Source organism: Pararge aegeria, chromosome 11 (assembly GCF_905163445.1).
Source record: "Pararge aegeria chromosome 11, ilParAegt1.1, whole genome shotgun sequence".
Classification (NCBI taxonomy): Eukaryota; Metazoa; Arthropoda; class Insecta; order Lepidoptera; family Nymphalidae; genus Pararge; species Pararge aegeria.
The window spans coordinates 16,201,801-16,220,868 of NC_053190.1; the positions used below are offsets into that span (position 1 = coordinate 16,201,801).

Genomic DNA, 19,068 nt, shown 5'->3' on the forward strand with positions numbered 1-19,068 from the left:
AGTTGGTTACTTTGCGAAACTGGCCACTCCGGCCCTGCCAAGAACCAAGTCGATTAGTTGCTCAGTTAGGGCGTCAAATAAAGACAAACAAACAAACTTTCGCATTTATAATATTATTGTTTGAAAATTTCTCTATTTTGTCATTAAAATTTAACCAATGTTAAACAATTGATATACCTAATAAGTTCTCATTGCTAAAGTAAACTAATATTTTCTTGTTGTTCAGTCTAACACACCTTTGTAAATATATATTCTATACTACAACTTAACCTTATCACCTACGCAAAAATAAACGTAATACCTTTTTACCTTATATAAACGTGCAGCTTCCGATGGCAAGCACATTATTCACACTTATTCAAATAAATTATACTATACTTATAACTTGTACTATCGACGATTTCATATAATACTTATGCGTAGCTACATAGTTTTTAAGTAACAAATTTAGATTTTACACTATGGACATAAAAAAAGTGTGTGCGTGTAAATTTTGCGCGCGATTTAAGTAAAACTTTTATTATTATTTATTGATGAAAGAGTAGATGTTCCTGGGATTCCGTCATTTCATTTAATATTCACTATTTCATTTTATCTTTTATTTAAAATTCATTAATATCACTTTCACATTTTATAAATATTTTCATTTGTTAAATATAGAATAATTATTGAGAGTAAAAAATTGAAGATTAGATCAGCACATGTCAATATAACCTTGTAATATAATATTGAATATTATAGAATGTCACAGTCGTTAGAAAATTTGTTAATAATTTATTTAATACAAAAGTTATAAATAAACAAGTAGGTATATTTAGAGATTTTCAAAAAAACTTTCCAATTTATTTATTTTATATTAATCTGTTGATTTTTTATTCATTTTGCTATTCACAAATGATCCGTTTGAAAACATTGGAAATAAATAATCCTTATTGATTATGATATTTGTCACTAGCTAGTAGCTGGCGTATAAGTCAAGAAGCGTGGAGTACATATATATGCGCGTAATTCTCATGTAATGTACGCATCAAAAATTCCACTTATGGGCCTGTTTAATTGTACTTGAAAAAATATATTTTTGACTTTGACTTTGACTTTATACTTACGACCAATCCTAATTATTATTTTTAAATAGCGAAAACTACAAAGACGTCTGACGTGAGCGTTACTTCCGTCAGAAAAAAGTCGTGAGTTATGTACCCCCTAGTTGCGCCTAAAGAAGTTTTACTTCAAAAAATTATAATATTATGCATAATATTATAAACAGCGCGGTTCCCAAAGATCGGCGGGCAGTTGATTAGGAAGCAGATTTTCCAATCAGGGCAATCACATAATTGTTATTAGCGGAACTGGCCACTCCGCGCCCCAGCAGTCCCAGCCGGGCGCAGCGTCCGCCGCGTGGAGGGCAAGCTTTGTTTTAAATGGCCACTCCTCTTGTTTTAATGATCGTGCAATTGTTACATATCATCATCTTATCACCTCATTACCGGCCCTCTACAGGACACGGGTCTCCTCTCACGCTGGCCCGGTGCGGTGAAATAAACACACCTTTGAGAACATTATGGAGAACTCTCAGGCATGCAGGTTTCCAACGATGTTTTCCTTCACCGTCGAAGCAAGTGTTATTTTAATTTAAAAATAAAAATAAAAAGCCTTATAATTCTTGCTTACAATTCATAGATAACACTGCAATACATATTATGATTTTACGTGAAAATATTCGATACAAAGAAATGAAATAAAAACAAACAGAATAAAAAAAAAATTACTGCATCATAATTAACCCATAACCGGCCGACTACAGGGCACGTTTCTCCTCCCACAATGAAAAGGGGTTAAGGCCATAGTCCACCACGGTGGCCCGGTGCGGAATGGTGAACTTAACACACCTTTGAGAACGTTATGGAGAACTCGCTCAGGCATTCAGGTTTTTCACGATGTTTTCCTTCACCGTTAGAGCAAGTTGTATATTAATGCCCGTAAAGTAAGAGATGCATGCCAGGAATCGAACTCTGTTCACGCACCACTTCAAATCTTTGTATACCAAACCAAACATGTCTTAAAAAATTAATCCTGTATGCAAGTTGTGAATCCACCGGGGCATCCTTAGGAGATGGTGGCATTTTAAAGTCAAATTCAAAAGTCAATGGTGTTGTGGATAGAGATTGAAGAAATTATAAATATAACCGTGCAAATTTGCCCTTACCAGCAAGAGAGATTTCAGTAAAGAGCTAAGTGCTAGCTGTAGTGGAATAAAAAAAAACGTAGGTAGGCTTAGTCTATACGCACTTTTGAAATGTCAGTCAGTCTTTTTTTTAGTGACTTTACAACCGGTTCGGAAGGCAGATTCTTTGGAGAATAAACCGCCGGCAAGAAACTTTTTTTATTTTTTTTTTATTCCACTACAAGTTAGGCATTGACTGCAAGTGATGATGCAGTTTAATATGGTGCCTAGCCTGTTAGGGAGTATGGTAGTCATACCCCTAATCGGTTTGTATGCGACATCGCACCGGAACACTAAATCGCTTAGCGGGACGTCTTTGTCGGTAGGGTGGCAATTAACACGTTGGCTGCTGAAAACACAACGTTTGTGTTTGAAAACTACGTAACGCGTGTGCGGCTCGAACACGCTAGGCGTGTTAAAATAAATGTACCTACAAGGATGCGGCCGAACACGCTGGGCGTGTTTTTCCGGCGTTCTGCGAGTGCGGCAAACACAAACGCTGTGTTGTTTAAATATACTGTTAGAGCGGCCTTAACGCAACAAGTGTGTTATACGTTACCGCAAGTACGTTTTATTAAATATTAGTTAAACGTTAACGCAATTACGTTTTATTATATATTAGACCTACCTACTTAAAATTCGTTGTTTTGTGAGTTATCTAATCATTATACATGAGTGTTTTTCTTAATAATTCCCATGCCATCGAGAGAATCGACCATCACACGTATAACTAACAAGTTCATATAAAAAACATGTTTTCGACCAAATATTTGCAACAATAGTATAATACCATCGATCACTAAATAATACCCACCTAGATAATTGCATTGTTTTAAAATATTTTATAGGGACGCGAAATAGATATTGATATCGATATAGGATCGTCGTCCTATATTTTAGCATACTCTACAATGTTTTTCTGCAATAAAGGTATCCGCAACATAAGTTTGACGTCTATTTGTATATTTTTTAATATTTGTACGCCTGAGTTCGCCTGCACTATTTTCATTGGTATCGGTATCGTCAATAATTTATTTTATAAATATCGGTTTACATTCCATTATACCGACAGAATTACAAAACGATGCATCCGCATCCTTATTTTTTCTTATCGTCTTAACCACGCCCAAAGCCTCCCACTAGACCACATCCTAATTGAAATCCGTCCCGGGATCTTCTTAAATTTACAGCGCTCACCGTTGCGCCATGGAGGTCGTCAAAATCATCGATAAACTCCGCAGATTGCTTTGTTTCAACATCACTGTACGTACAGTTTAATTATATTTAGAATTTTTCCCATCTTGTGAAAGATGAGAGCGGAGTTTCCAGTCTTGATGATAAACCATTCTTGGAGAGTGGAACTGTGGAAGAGGATATAAGTACATTAATTTACCTTTCCCCGTGGAGAAATGTCTACCATGTTAGCCGTGACGGCAAGTATCGTTTTACGCCCGAGAATATCACGGACTGACATCTAATAGGTTGGTATAAAACATAAATAGCATATATCAATCATGTACTCAGAAAGCTTCAGTGTATTTTACGACCATCGCTTATCGTTCGACTAATGTATAGAGTGTATTTACGTTTTATATCTATCAACTAAACATGCTCAGAAATATCTAGGGCGGGCATCAACATTGGCACTTGGGCGGGCGGCAGTACCAAAACTGTTGCGGAGCTATTTAGTGCACATACAAGACTAACGAAATAAATATATGAGATAATTGTTTGATAGAGAGTTACAATTTTTGTTATCTAATTTATTCTATTATTTCGAGTGCAAAAAGGAGTGGATTTTGTAAAATGGGTGCCGAGGATCCAAATTCTTTAGTTGCAGTTGAATTTGAAGTTTTTGGACGGGTTCAAGGTAAATAATATAAATAAATAACGACAATACACACATCGACATCTAGCCCCAAAGTAAGCGTAGCTTGTGTTATGGGTACTAAGATAGCTTATGAATATATTAATGAATATAATACACATAATTTTTTATAATATACAGATAAACCCTGACACTGAAAAACATTCATGTTCATCACACAAACATTTTCAAGTTGTGGGAATCTAACACACGGCCTTGGACTCAGTAAGCAGGTATCGCTGCCCACTGCGCCAACAAAATATTTATGTCCAGCAGACGTCAATCGGTTGATATGATGATGATGACGATGATAATCTAAAAAACCAAGGGCATTCCAGAACTTTGCAGGGCGTTTTAAAAACAGGACAGCAGTTTGTAAGGGATATTTGTAAGGATATCAATTAAGTAATAGTAAGTAACGTAATAGCTCGAATTAATAACATTTAGAAACATTTAGCAGTTGACAGTGATTATTTTACCTCTAATGCTCTAAACGTTTACCATAAAATGGGGAAAATAGCAAAAGTTTGTGAGCTAGCAACCTTCCGGTTGCAGGTGTAAAGTGAAACTTGTGCAGGGCGTTTTCACTGTTTCCACTGACACAATAATGGCTGAATGAGGGTTCATTATTCTGTGCCTTTATAATACCCTTTCGGTGCCTCGTGTTTGATTGGCTAGTAGGGTGGAACTAAATCGAATAAGTCATGCGCATTGTCCGATATATATCGTGCAGATTAAGTAACTACTTATATGCAAGTGACGTTGTGACGTTTCCACAGTCACAATGATCGTGCAAACTTACCTAGGCTTCTACTCATTTTCTTAGCCCAAATTTATTTATTTCAATAGCACAAAAAACCCTAACTAGCGGAAACACCCGAAGCCCAAGTCAGATACAAAATGTTTAAGACAGTGGACTGAATTTACCTGTCCACAACCTAAAGCACGACAAAGGGTAAAGTATTATAGAAGTTTAATTCTGTTTAATATTACACGTATATTATTCGGGTATTATTTCCACTTGTGCGCCGATACTCGGAGAGTTAATGAAGCTGTGGGAGAAATTAATTTCTTAACTTTTTCCCGGGAAGAGATATTTATCGTGGGCAAGCTAGCTTCGCGCTCACCTAATTCCCCGTTAAAGGTGTTTTACCTTTTGGTGAGACGGTGGTTATCAGAGTGTCTAGTGTGAGATATACTACCTACGTTTACTTGTTCGACCGCGTGAACGTTAAATACTATTGTATGGAGTAGAAAGAGCGCCATCTAGTTAAAACACTGAGTAACGGAGTGTCTCTAGCTTCAAACATCTCACACTAGGCACCATTTATTTTCCTTTTTTTTCTCGCTGGGAAATGCGTTTACGAAATCCTTCCGGAAATGACGCAGACATAATATACCAGGCTCATTTCCCAGGGGGTATGTGGAACGCACTGGTCACGAAGTAGCCCTCCAACAAGCTAGTTATTGCATCGTCACTACGTCACACACCTCAATTGGAAAGCTGGCCTTACTCTAGTGTTAGTAGACGCTAGACAAACGCCTACGGTATGTAACTATTAATAAACTGTAATTAATCGCTAATTACTTCAGCCGTCTTACCGGTGTCTGCAAATTCAATTCATTTAAGAGTATGCTTCCAAATTTAATTCATTCAAGAGGTAAAGTACTGCAGCCACTGCAGTTACTACTTCTCCTTTGGACTGATATACCATCATATTTAAGCCATGCCTGTTGGTATAGTTTTCATTTGTTTTATTCGATTGGATTTGTTGTTATTGGACTTAAAGCATATAACTTCGTGTGTTTACAGACAGAAGCATTTAATAGTGTTATATCATCAGCTTAACTAATGTTGTTGAAGAGTGGTACAGAGATATTCTATCATATAGGTTGAAGAGTTTAGGGGAGTTCAATCCCCCTTGAAAAACCCCGCATTCCACCCGGTGCCAATTAAATAGGTACGTCCTGGAACGTCGCACGACATTGGCCTGATTCTAACAAAAGTTAATGATCCTAATTACTTCTTCGGCCAAAAAAGGAAACCTTTAAATTCTGCCACAGGATATCGTGATACCCAGTCAAATGCCTTGAAAAAATCGAGAAAGCAGGCACAAATAGGTGTTGGTCCTCCTGTCTTGACAGTTTGTTTTAAACGTAAAATGCCTGACACAGCTGAAAGACAAGATCTGAGTACAAACTAATTATCATGTAGGCAAGGCAAAACTGACAAGCACTTGTGCAATAATCGTATCGTAAGGGAATCGGCCTGCATATGGACTTTTTTTGAATTTCTCCAGTTTTTTTTTTAACAAATGTCAGAGTCTTCATCAATCTGAAGATACGGCTGTGCTGTACATATATTATTTATGGAAATTGCAAGCGCGATTTGACGACCAGTGTGTTTGAGATGTTCCATGCAGGATCCATCGTGGCCAGGTGACTTTCTCCGTAACATCAGTTGTTTTATAGGCACTTCAGCTTGTTTATTTTTATGACTTATAACTTTCATACCCCTAACAGGTTAGCCCGCTACCATCTTAGACTCCATCATTACTTACCATTAAGTGATATTGCAGGCCTTGGATTTTAGTGGAATAAAAACAAATTTTTTTGTACTTTGTTGCACGCAATTCACTACATTGTATGTAATCTTTACTATTGAATTGCAGCGTAGATTGAAAGGTCATATTTATACGTCTCATTGGAATTGAGCCAAAATTCCAAATAAGCGTCTTTGAAACTTGTTCGTAGGTTTCGATATTACAAGTACCTACTTATAAGAGTCATTAAGACAAACTAAGAAAAAAAAATTTCACGTAATAGTTTAGGCTATGACAGCCAGAGCGTCTTAACTCTACAATAAACAATCATAATCACGAAAATTTCAACCAATTGACGTCCACTACTGGACTTATAGGTTTTTTGTAGGAGCCCCAAAATCCATGATCTTGAGCTGCTTCTTTGATGTCGTCTGGCCACCTCGTTGGGGTTCGACCATCGCTGCATTTACAATAAACATCAGTGTTAAGAATCTTCTATTACTATGTACATGTACTACCAAAAATAGTAAAAGTTTTGAAATTTCTGATGGGTAAGAAGTTACAGGTAATATCAGCTGCAAAATTTCTAAAATTAAGTATAGGCCGCGATAGCGTGTCTTCTGCCGTATACAAAAAAATTAATTAATAAATCAGGCCCATTAGTCAGGCCTCTATCCGATATATCGGTAATTTATCTGAAATGATTTCGGACCCGAAATCCGAATCCGAAATGTCAAATCTTGGGACGGGAAACGTACATTCATTGTTCATTAGACAGCCGATTGGCGCAGTTTGCAGCAACCCTGCTTTCTGAGCCCAGAGCCGTGGGTTCGATTCCCACAACTGGAAAATGTTTGTGTGATGAGCATGAATGTTGGCCAGTGTCTGGGTATTTATATGTATATTCTAAGTATTTATGTATATTATTCATAAAAATATTTATCAGTCGTCTTAGTACCCATAACACAAGCTACGCTTTCTTTGGGGCTAGATGGCGGTGTGTGTATTGTCGTAGTATATTTATTTATTTATTATTCAAAATTACTCTCATGTTGAAAAGTTACTCAAATCCTGGGGTAATTTTCACTTGGGGATACCTAGATTCTGTTTTCTTTTCAGGGTGTTTCTTCACGAAGTATTGCAAGGATTTGGCAGAGAGTCTCGGCATCTGCGGGTGGGTGAAGAATACTAAGAGAGGCACCATCAGCGGAAAGCTCCAGGGATGTAAGGCGCATCTTGATATTATGTGAGTAACTTTTGAGTTCCAGTTTTGTCACTGTAATTTAGGAGGAGGAGTGGAGTATGTAATCGATATATATTTCCACACATTTTAATATGTTCCATGGGAAAAAGGATGTCTAGTTTAAGACTAGTAAATTTAGTATAGTTTTGAGACTTGTGTACAGAAAATAGCATCATTATCCTTACTACTAATACTCTACTACTTATAATTTAAACAATGTCCCTATACATCCAAGATAATTGATGAAGGAACCGGTTTCTTTTAAATTTGTAAAGTTACCTAAATAACTACTGGAGTCCAGTGCCTACATTAATATTATTATTCGCGAAAGCTGCCCGTTTTTTGATAATGTTTTTTAATCTAAACTTCTTACTGTTTGTTTTATTAATAACGTGTTTCTTCTTCTGCTTTCCTAAGATAGGCGTATTTTTATTTCTTGGTTTGTCTAAAAGGCTCTTGTGAGTAGATACTTACAATATCACAACCTAAAACTAAGTTTCAAAGACACTTATTTGGAATTTTAGCGAAAGCTGCCCTGCCCTACATTTTTACTTCCACTTCTCTTATTCGATTCTTTGTTCCTTACTCCAATGATTTCTCTACTAAACTTGTAATCGGTGATATTAAATCATTTAGAATAACGTTTCCATTATTTTGTTTTAAACTTCGTGCCGTGTGGTGACGGCAGATCAGAATACAGGTGTCATCACCTCTCATCTCTTCTTGCCGTGGGTGTCGCACAAAGCGCAAGGGAATTTAACAAAAACCGGGCAGCAGCGTTTGCTTTACTATAACTTCTATCTACTGCGTTCACCAGCCCAGCGTGGTAATTATGGACAACACTTGCTCTTGGGAGAGGTCTTTAGTCCAGCAACTGGACTGTTGTAGGCAATTGATTGAGAGATTGTGCTTATCAAAAGCACAATCTATGAGATCCGCGATATAAGTATATATAATCTGACAGATCTGTTATCCTATTCTAATACAAGCTCTCCTGGGTAGGTAATGTACCTACAGAATCAGAGTCATCTATTATCGATTAGCAGAATCATTAATCATTCTATAAGTTTGACTTTTCACAAAGTAAGACTAACGCCAAATTTGTCGAGTTAAATAATATGAGAATTTTCTCTAACACTACACGAATATATGCTTACAGTGAGTATAGGTAATGTTTTTGTATGTTGTTTACATCGTAAATCGTTGACAGGTAATTAGTTGGGGAACGTAAATATATTCGGTATTATCGATACACTTGGAACCTATCCAAGGTATACTTACCTAAGGTTAAGGTAAGGTTACTGTTCAGCTTTCATTTTCAGTCACGGTGACTTTTTTAGCGATGTTTAGTATGTCAAGGCTTTTTCAAAATGTGTACCGGGATCAAAAAAAATAAATAGGTATTAATCCATTTTCGCTCTAAAAGTAAGTCAGACCGCCGCTATACGTCTTTCTTGATGCATCGAATTTCTAATGTTTTATTTTAGTCACCAAACTCGGTCATCGCATTTGGCCTTTATGCCACATAGAATAGAACGTACATAGATTCAACACATAACCCTCATTTACGTCGTAACGTCGTGTAATGAGGTAAAAAAAAACGGTCTACAGTTAGAGCCAAAGCAGTAGACGAGGTGTGTTTTGGTCTACTCTTTAGCACAGTGTATTTGAATTAGCGTGATGTTTAGTTCCCTCGAGACGCTAATATGTAGCTTAAGACATTTATTTGCCTCAATCGCCCCTTCCAAATTACATACTCAAGTTTATACTTGAGTATGTAATTTGGAAGGGGGAAAAGTTGCTTAAATCCTGGGGTAGTAAAGGAAAGACATCTGGAGTTAGATTGGACTGAAATATTTTCCTTGGCTGGCTCCTCACACGGTTAACATGAGCACCTTTATCCCAGTTGTGGACTGTTATTGATGTTGAATTATAATAATTGAATTATAGTTATTTTATCCCTTGACTGTTGATATAATCGGGAGTAAACAATTTTGTATCCTGCCGACGCTAGCCCTGCTGGTATTGGTACTGCAGACGTTTTTAAACCCAGTTGTTTGGAATACTTTATTATCCTTTGTTTTGATTTCAGGCTGAACTGGCTGAGCACGGAGGGGTCTCCTGAATCCAAGATCGAGAAGTGTGAACTAACAAACTGGCAGTATTTGACGCGGCTTGACTATAATAATTTCAGCATAAGGTTTTGAATAATAAAAAAACAATGTGAACCAAAAAATATGTATTCCTTTTTCTCGTACTTGATTGAGATTTCACCTTCATTTCGCTGCGTCACTTTGCACCTTTGTGTGTGTTGTTGTGATGTGTGATGTTGTTTCTGTAGCGAACTGCTTTGTTAGTTTAGCATGTTAAACTTTAGATCATGAGGTATCGATTCACTTTTGTTTTTAATCCCATTTAAAAGTGTAACTTCTTAGTTCGATAGAATGGAATCTGGTTCCTTAAACACTTACTCAACATCTAAAGGATATACCTATGTTAAAAAGGCCCAAGTTTTTCGTAAAAAGGAGATAATGCCCGCGTATACAAAGCTGACTTTGTATTCAAATGAGAATTACTGGAAATAATAAAGCAGCTAGACACACCAGCAGAGTTCGTAATTTTTTTATTCACGTCTAAAATTTTGTACTAGAGATTGTTATTAGGCCATCTAACCTAAAGTCTATTGAGGCTAATATAAACGATCCAGCACATTATGTGAGAACAAAAAGAAAAGTATGTTACAGCACAGTCTCGGGTTTTTGAAGTAATGACATGAAACAGGTTCGAAGATATATTTCTATTACGATTATGTTATAACTTCAAACGGAATTGTTTTAGGGATTTCCACGAAATAGAATTCATATCATTCTTAAGAAAATAGAAAGCCATATATGGATCCACATTAAATTACTAGAATGCATAAGAGGTAATATAGTATCCCACTTCTGATATTAATCATCATTAAAAAGAATATATGTTTCAGTGGTGAGCGCGTGGTCTTATAGTGGGCGAGTCTGGGGCTTGGATAGCTAGCAAGGAAAATTTGGAAATTAATAAGTGAGGGGAGTACAGAGGCCCCTCGCCCCTGTCGATCAGCTCGGCTTTGCTTGCGCGTCGCTACTTTCAATGAAGATACAAAGTTAACACTATAAAATCATTACCACTACCTACTTAATATGGTATTGTTGTGTTAACCACTTCTCAATGTGGGAGGAGACCCGTGCCCTGTAGTAGGCCGGTAATGGGTCGATATGATGATGTCACATAGTCTAAGGACACTCGGGACTCTTATATATAGCCTAAGACATTTATTGTAACAGCTCAACCACCCCTTCCATATTACATACTTATATAGACTTAGATTTTGAATCGAAAAGACATCTGAAGTAAGATTAGACTGAAATATTTTTCTTGGATGGGTCCCCACACGGTTAGCATGAACAGGACACATTTCCTCCACGGGGAGAGAAAAAAATGTATATCCCCTACCACAGTTTTGCCAACTCTCCGAGCATGGGTGCACGGATAGACGTTGGGTGGAAACAGCATATAAATAATTTTATTTTGACACACTATAAAATCATTACCCAGACATAATATGGTATTGTTGTGTTGTGAATGTCTTGATATTTATATAGGTACACATCTGTGCATATTATTATAGGTTTTATAAATGAAGGATAATATCAAAAATGTCATACTATAGGTATCAGATCCAACCAGATAGTGTATATTCACTTATCGGTTTAGAGGGGAATTCCTTAATCAGACATATTTCCTAGCCTAATTATAATTATCATAAAGATCAGCTGACGATATAATGAGCTGACAAGACTTCCTCTCCTACCTACTTATATATTTGTTTTTTGAGATTTTTATCCCAAAAACGGTTGGTACTTACTTGTAAATTTAATCAACCAACTTAAAATGGTATTTTGTAGCAGCTGAAGATTAGCGGCAGAAATAAGCATGGCAATAATACTACCCCGGGCGTGAACTTTGAAACTGTAAAAGTGAGACAGTTGTATTTAATTGAATACCCCTAATTGGTTTATACGCGGCAATCGCTTGGCGGCACTTCTTTGTCGGTAGGGTGCTTAGCCGCGGCAGAAGCCTCCCACCGGACCAAAAATGTATTTTACCTACCTTTATTTACCTTCTTCTTATCCTCGAAGTGTAGCTTAACCTAAATAAGTATTAAATTGCTTTTACATGATCAAAACAAAGTCGATATTCATGTCTTTTATCGTCATCATCTCGTTGGTATTTTTTTTATTTTATTCATCATCATTCGGTATCATATCAACCCATTACCGGCCAAAGACAGGGCACTCTCCTCCAAAATGAGAAGGGCTTAGGCCTTATCTTACCACTCGACTGACTCAATAGGAATTGGTGGACTTCACACACCTTCGAGAACATTATGGAGAACTCTTAGACATGCAGGTTGCCCCGTTGCAGAAAGTGATATTTTAATATATATATTTTTTTTTATATCTATATAAAAAAAAGGTTATGGTTTTTAATTGGTAATAAAAATCGATAAAATAAATTATTAGATTTATTGATGCACTTTAATTCTAAATAGATAGATCTATGTACATAAGCTTATTATTACATTTTGTACAACCATGGAATGTGTTTGAAGTGTGACTTATTTAACATTGATACAGACTATGCGGCTAAAACATAAATTTTTTCATACCAAAGCAAGCGAGCGCATTGCTATATTTTTACAGTCACGTAATTATCACGTGAGAAGTAAACAGATGTAGACAAATTGTATACAAATGTATGTGTTGTGTTGTTGTCAAAGTGGCAAACTAAAACTTGGCTAATTAGCCAACCTTCAGCTATTATTTTTCTTAGTCTCTATTAAACATGCAGAGTAAATACAGTCGTCTCTTTGATTTGATTTTGATTTGAAACTTAATTATCGCAATCATAGAAAACTTCTATTCACGATGATGATGTTTACATCATTAGTTTATATTTTAATTGGGAGTATGCCTGACGGTAATCTTTTTAAAATTGAAAATATATTACATTGCAGTAGATATTTTTAAAATATATTTTTTTATACGTTCATCAAAAACTAGATTAAAAAGTCAACTTAATAGTGTTTCAAATGTCTACAGCGCTTAATTAATCCTGTTATTATATTCAGGCAGGACAGAGTTGTAAATAATTATGGTCATTAGTTCATCCCAGATGCAAACTATTATTTGATGTTTGCAAATCGTAGGCATCAATAAATTAATTTTCATCAAATAACGTCGCTTTAGTCTCCTTTGTAAACAGAATTAAGTTTTAACTGTAGACACTGATTGTAAATAGAAAAATATAATTGCACTTTAAAAAAAATCGAGTTTAAATATCTAGTTGACATTCATTTGTTAACGCTACGCAGTTTACCTATTTACAATTGTGCTTTTTGCACATTTAAATTTGTCATTAATCATCTTTGTCAAAAATTAAACTCTAAATAGCTTTGAGTTACTAAAATATGTACGCTCATAAAAATGACGTTAAAGTAAAACGAGGTAGATAAAATATTTATTGCATATGAATGACACGAAACGCCTTCTTAAAACAATATATGTATACAAATATAATTTATTAATACTTGGAACGGGTCATCGGTTTTTAAAAGAAGTCCTTACTACTAGTATCTATATAATATTGCAACGTCACAATTATCTCGCGCATTCTCACACAACAATTTCAGTAGGAAAGCATCACGATTTTCTACAATTAGTGCGCTTTTTTAACAAGTTTATACAATGTCACTACGACATGTTGGCGACGGAGCACTGAGCTTTATAGGTTCACCGTGCCGTCATTATGAACTTCTGATCTACCCCTTTTCACTTATAACGTCATGTCGTTACAAATATTATACGAGAACAGAAATTAAATAGTTACTTAAACTAAAGGTAAATAATATTATGACAACAATAAATAAGATGAATACTGATAAAGGAATGGTAAGACGTCATACAAAATTAATAAAAAAATATAACTGTTATAGCATCGTGTTGGGCTATCAAAAGGTGTTACATTAAGGTTATTAGCAAACAGGGCCCTGGTTCTCTATTATATTCAGCTCATACAAGTACCGTTTGTCGACCTCCCTAAGTGGGAGGCCCCGGGATCCAAATCTTTAATAGATAGAGATAAGTATTTCAGAATCCCTGGTATTGACTGGTAGGAGGTTTTAGTTGTTACCACCCTACCAACTTAGGATCGGTATAGTCGGAAGGATTTTGCATAGAAATTGATTGGGATTATGGGTTTAATATCCCAATAAATTCATATCGCTTAAGAATTGGCAACTATTTCAAATTCAGCTTCAATAACACACTCAAAAATCTGTTTGAGTTTAGAAAGTGAGACCTATCTATTTTTCGTATTGAAGTGGTCATATGCATTGTACTATTAACAGTATCTATTTGCTTATTTTAACATAAGTTTGTCTATTTAATACCCACAAAATCCGCGCATTTAAAGAATAGATCTATAGACCGATGTCGTGCTATCTTTTTGGTACAATATAAGGGCGTGCGAATCTTGAGCGTATCGAAAAAAAAAATTCCAGTGCTATAAAGTGAGATGTTATGACAGACTTGGAGTTCAGGAAGGTTGTGGTGATTAGAATAAAGTAGTGAATCAGTACCAAGTGTAATTCTGTCTAATGAAATCAGTACACCCAAAACATGGTCACAACACTGGAGAAAAATTGTTCAATACCTTTAACTCTTTTAAGGACGACTGTCGAATACTCATTCTATCCAATTCACATATTTACTTTACCCATTATACATAGATCTCAGACTACTTGGTTATTTAGTTAGTGTGGTTACCAAACGAATGTAGTCTCTTATTTATTTCACTCTGCGATATACCTCATTCCCCATAAATATCGGACCATTTTAAAATTAGACAATTCGCGAACTAGTCCGACCCGGAATAGAACCATCTCCGAATTGAGCTAATTGCATTTAATAAGGTAAGAATTGGAAAAAATGAGCATTTAACCAATCGCCTTAACTATTTAAATTACTACATAAAACTAAACTAAACTATAATCGATATAACTGTACACTAAATAAGTAAACTGTCTAATTCTTATAGGCTAAGAAGTTTTTTCTTCTAGGCTTTGTTATAGTCTATATTTACAAGGTTTAAATAGGGACATGGTGTGTTTGTCAGAAATCAGAAGAAGAAAATACAATTAATTGATTAAAAGAACTTTTTTTTATCTGGCCTTCCGGATCTAGTTTATAGCCTTTTTGGACCTTTTTACTTAAATATCACGATATCAATAACTTTAACAAGAACAACAGCTGGTAAATTGACACCAATAAGATTTTATAATGGTTTAAAAAAGCCAATTTTTATTTAGGTTAAACGCTTACTTCATTTTTGTTTGGATCCAATTGAATTGATACGACATAATATCGAACCGCTCCATGGCCAGTTTCGTGCAAGATTACACGGGGTCAAAGAAACTTAGAAAGAAATTGCATCTAGCTCCTGGACGTTATCTTGTACAGGCCCGATAAGTGCTAGATTTAGTGCATAAGGAAATTTCAACCCAATCAACGCTCACGATGGATTCTTCTTTTGATACTCATTCCGATTTATTAACTCGTTAGCTCTACGTTTTTTACATACTAAACCAATCGATGTAGGTACCATTTTATTACATTAGATAGCAAAATTATGTTCTCAAATAGTAAAACGGTTTTCATCAAAGGTTATAGCGATATACCGTTGAACTTGTTAGATTAAAGAATAGTCCAAATATTTACAAACATGCTGTCTATGAATAAGTATTCTCTATTCTTAATTCGAGCCGATCTGTACATAAACCATGAAATCATATCTACGTTTGAGTAATAATGTAGACGGTACTCTTTTGCGCTACAGTTTTTGGTTCCCAAGTGCTTCAGCGAGTCTCAGACCTTTACTGTGACAAGATACTTCACCAAACATAATTTATTAATCTCTAATTGCGTTCCGGTTTACTCTAACATATTTAGTCTAATCCATAGTCTTCAGATCAAATAGTATAGTTTGTACAACCATTTTACCGACAGGTTAAAGGAATAGGATACGGATGTGCTATCCGTATCCTATTCCTAATACTAATTGTTTGATCTAAAGATATTGGACTAGATTGATTATTATTTTAGGCCCCATGAATAACCGAAGATAGATATTAGAGTCAACTTCGAGATCCTCGTGACCATTTTCCGTGCCTATTTTAATACATTATTACTCAGTATATTCTATTATACTTTCTCCTCAGGCATCTGTAAAGGCACGCTGGCTTCCTCAGTTTTCCTCGCATTAGCAGCGGAAGCGGTCTCGACTAGATTCTTGGGTCTCTTCTTCACTCGCTCCTTCTCGAAGAATAGTCTAAGGTAGTGGCAGGGGAACTCTACGCAGTCACCCGCGGGCTCCTCGGCGTCGATGTAGACTCCCCGAACTAGAACGGAGTTGGAGCAATTGAGGAGCATGAGCAGCACTAGGCTGATGATGTGCGAGAACCAGTTGCTGAGTTTGGGTGTATCTGTTGACAAAATAGAAGGGTTTTTTAAAAACATTAATAACTTTCACGTGTTAGCTCTCTTTATATTTCCTACTAGCTGTTCCACTTGCGTTTACTGTAAAAGGTCGTAATATGGCATTAGTCACGCGGATTTCTTACTAATAGACCCCACTTGTATGCGATGTCCCGCAATATAAATCTTTCATTATTTCCTAGCACCTAAATTTGGAACTCAGGATTATGTATATCTAGGACAGGAAATCTCACATAAAGAACAAACCACCAAAGAAATTAATAGAAGAATTGCGAATGTATTGAAAAAATAAGGAGCATTGAAAGAAATCATGAAGTCTAACGAGCTAAGCATGACAATTAAAGTAAAGCTTTCAACACCTGCATACTTCCAGTCATTACTACTGGATGTGAAACCTGGCCACTCAACGAACTGTATAGAGCAAAGCTAACGCTGTCGGAGGAGTTATAAGGAAACAAAACAAAGTAAGAAGCAGTGTAATAAGAGAAAAAAACGAAAGAAGCCGATATTCTCACTCAAATAGACCAACTGAATTGGAGATGCGCCGGTCACATGATTCAGGACAGAATCTCTCTCGGACTGGTATACTAGACATGGTAAGCGCAGTATAGTACGTCAAGTGAGATGGGCAGATGATCTGAAACTAACAGCCGGACTTCACTGGAGCAGGGTAGCGCGAGACAGAATTCAATGGAAAATGCTGGGAAAAGCCTATGCCAAGAGGTTTATGCCACACTGAATTATGAGATATTCTTTAAAAATTCAAAAGCTCTCAACATTGTTTTATTATTCAGAATAAAGAGCTCAACATTATTAAATCTTGAACTGTCAACTGACTTGTATTATAATGAGTTAGGTTGAGGCTTGGGTTGCCTATAAAGATCTCTTTAAACGATAAGGCTGCCTTTGTATTTCTTTGTATTGTTTCTTTGTAATTTGTTGCGATAAAGTTATTCATTCTACCTATCTATTTTTTTAATTTTTCTACAAGCTAACCCTGGACAGCTTTAAAACCTGGTGTTAAGATAATGTAAGCTAGGGGGTAAAGGAAGGACACACAAACAAGCAAACACACTTTCGCATTTATAATGTTAGTGACGAAGTAAGGATTATAATGTACCTGGAAAGAAATAAATATCCAGTAGGCCCCATATTCCTCGCCACACGTTGACTGTAGCCAGGAACGAGATCAGATGGTACACATCGGCGAGTAGAAGCCTCGGTGCCCCGTGCAGTTTGGCCGCTGCCCACCGCACCGGCGCCTGCGCAGCGAACGTAAGCACCACCAATGCGTAGCCTACCACCTGTTGAATAAATGAATTTATATTCAAACAGAGTGCTTCTAAATGAGGTTGACATAACTTAGGCTATGTATTATCAAACTATATAGTACTTCACAACGAAAAAAATATACGTTATTCTGCACGCACCCTTTTTCCAAGTCCAAGGCCGTGGGTTCAATTTCGACAGCTGGAAAAATGATTGTGTGACGAACATTAATGTTTTTCAGTGCTGGGTGCATATCTGTATATACAAGCTTCCTTTGGGGCTAGATGGCGATGTGTGTATTGTCATAGTATATTATTATCATATATTTTTGACTTAAAGTTTGTCCGCTTTACACAAATATATCAGCTCATTACCGGGTCATTGTAGGTCCGCGGTCCACCACGCTGGCCAAGTGCGGATTGGTAAACTTTAGATCCCTTTGAAAACATTATGAGGAATACTCAGGCATGCAAATTTCCTCACGATGTTTTCCTTCACCGTTAAAGCAAGTTGTATTTTGATTACACAGAACAGTTCATTCACAGAGAGATGACTGGCAGTAGCAGCGACAAAAAAATGGTAGATTGTTCTGGGTAAGATATTATAACTGGGATCAGTAAATTTATATTAAGAGACAGCATCTATTTATACGAGTAGTAAGAAAATTAAAAAGTTTCACCCCGTTTTTCGGAAATCGAGTTTTCATCAGATGTCGACGTTTTGAGGTCCTAGAAAGCTTTCCTGACTATTCCCGCGATGGTGTCATCATGTCTGTATGTATGTGTGTGTGTGTGTATGTATGTATGTATGTAAACCTCTCATAACTTTTGAACGGCTTGATCGATTGAATCGCGATTTGCGGCATTCTAAAGGGCATCACTAAACTTAGATTTTCTACAATTTTGAGATCGATTCGGACCGATAGATTCCGAGAAATCTCAAAAATAAAAATTAAATTTTATTAATTAAATATTAATTTAATAAATCAAAGTTTTTATTTTTTATAATTACTTTTAAACGGCTCTACCGACCGATTTTATGATGTGTATTAAAAGATGATTACCTTTAACGAAAATTTTATAAGTATACGTTTTTCTTAGTCAGCTCTCTATTCAAATAATGGGGTATTATAGAAACACTGTCTATATCGATATTACTGAGTATTGACACGCCACAAACACATGGTGACCACAACGATAGACCTATTTATCGTCGTACTCTAATTGGACAACTAATTAACTAAACTAAAAATTAAACAAACAACAATAATTTTATCTGTAACTAAGGGTACATAAAACATGAATCATTAACAGAGTCAATTCCACTAACAG

General features: G+C 36.0%; 2 protein-coding genes across 2 annotated transcripts in view; one reads left to right on the plus strand and one right to left on the minus strand.

Moving 5' to 3' along the window:
* Positions 1-3,832: 3,832 nt before the first annotated feature.
* Positions 3,833-10,113, plus strand: LOC120627309 (acylphosphatase-2-like). The gene is made up of 3 exons (XM_039895270.1): positions 3,833-4,094; positions 7,754-7,880; positions 9,970-10,113. Exons 1-3 carry the CDS (start codon positions 4,031-4,033, stop codon positions 10,082-10,084), a joined length of 306 nt encoding a protein of 101 aa, XP_039751204.1. The 5' UTR covers positions 3,833-4,030; the 3' UTR covers positions 10,085-10,113.
* A 3,560-nt stretch (positions 10,114-13,673) lies between these two features.
* The window catches only part of LOC120627445, a 63,070-nt gene continuing 57,675 nt past the window's right edge, over positions 13,674-19,068 (minus strand). Inside the window, exons 6-7 of the mRNA XM_039895449.1 lie at positions 17,589-17,772; positions 13,674-16,455 (exon numbers count right to left, since the gene is read on the minus strand). Coding sequence (XP_039751383.1) covers positions 16,175-16,455; positions 17,589-17,772 — 465 coding nt within the window. The 3' untranslated portion in view covers positions 13,674-16,174. The remainder of the gene's footprint in view (positions 16,456-17,588; positions 17,773-19,068) is intronic.

Bases quoted from the DNA above. Each gene is read 5' to 3' on its own strand.
- LOC120627309 (XM_039895270.1), top strand. From the start codon at position 4,031: ATGGGTGCCGAGGATCCAAATTCTTTAGTTGCAGTTGAATTTGAAGTT. The intron at 4,095-7,753 runs GTAAATAATATA...TTTTCTTTTCAG, and splicing joins AGTTTTTGGACGGGTTCAAG to GGTGTTTCTTCACGAAGTAT. The intron at 7,881-9,969 runs GTGAGTAACTTT...TTTTGATTTCAG, and splicing joins AAGGCGCATCTTGATATTAT to GCTGAACTGGCTGAGCACGG.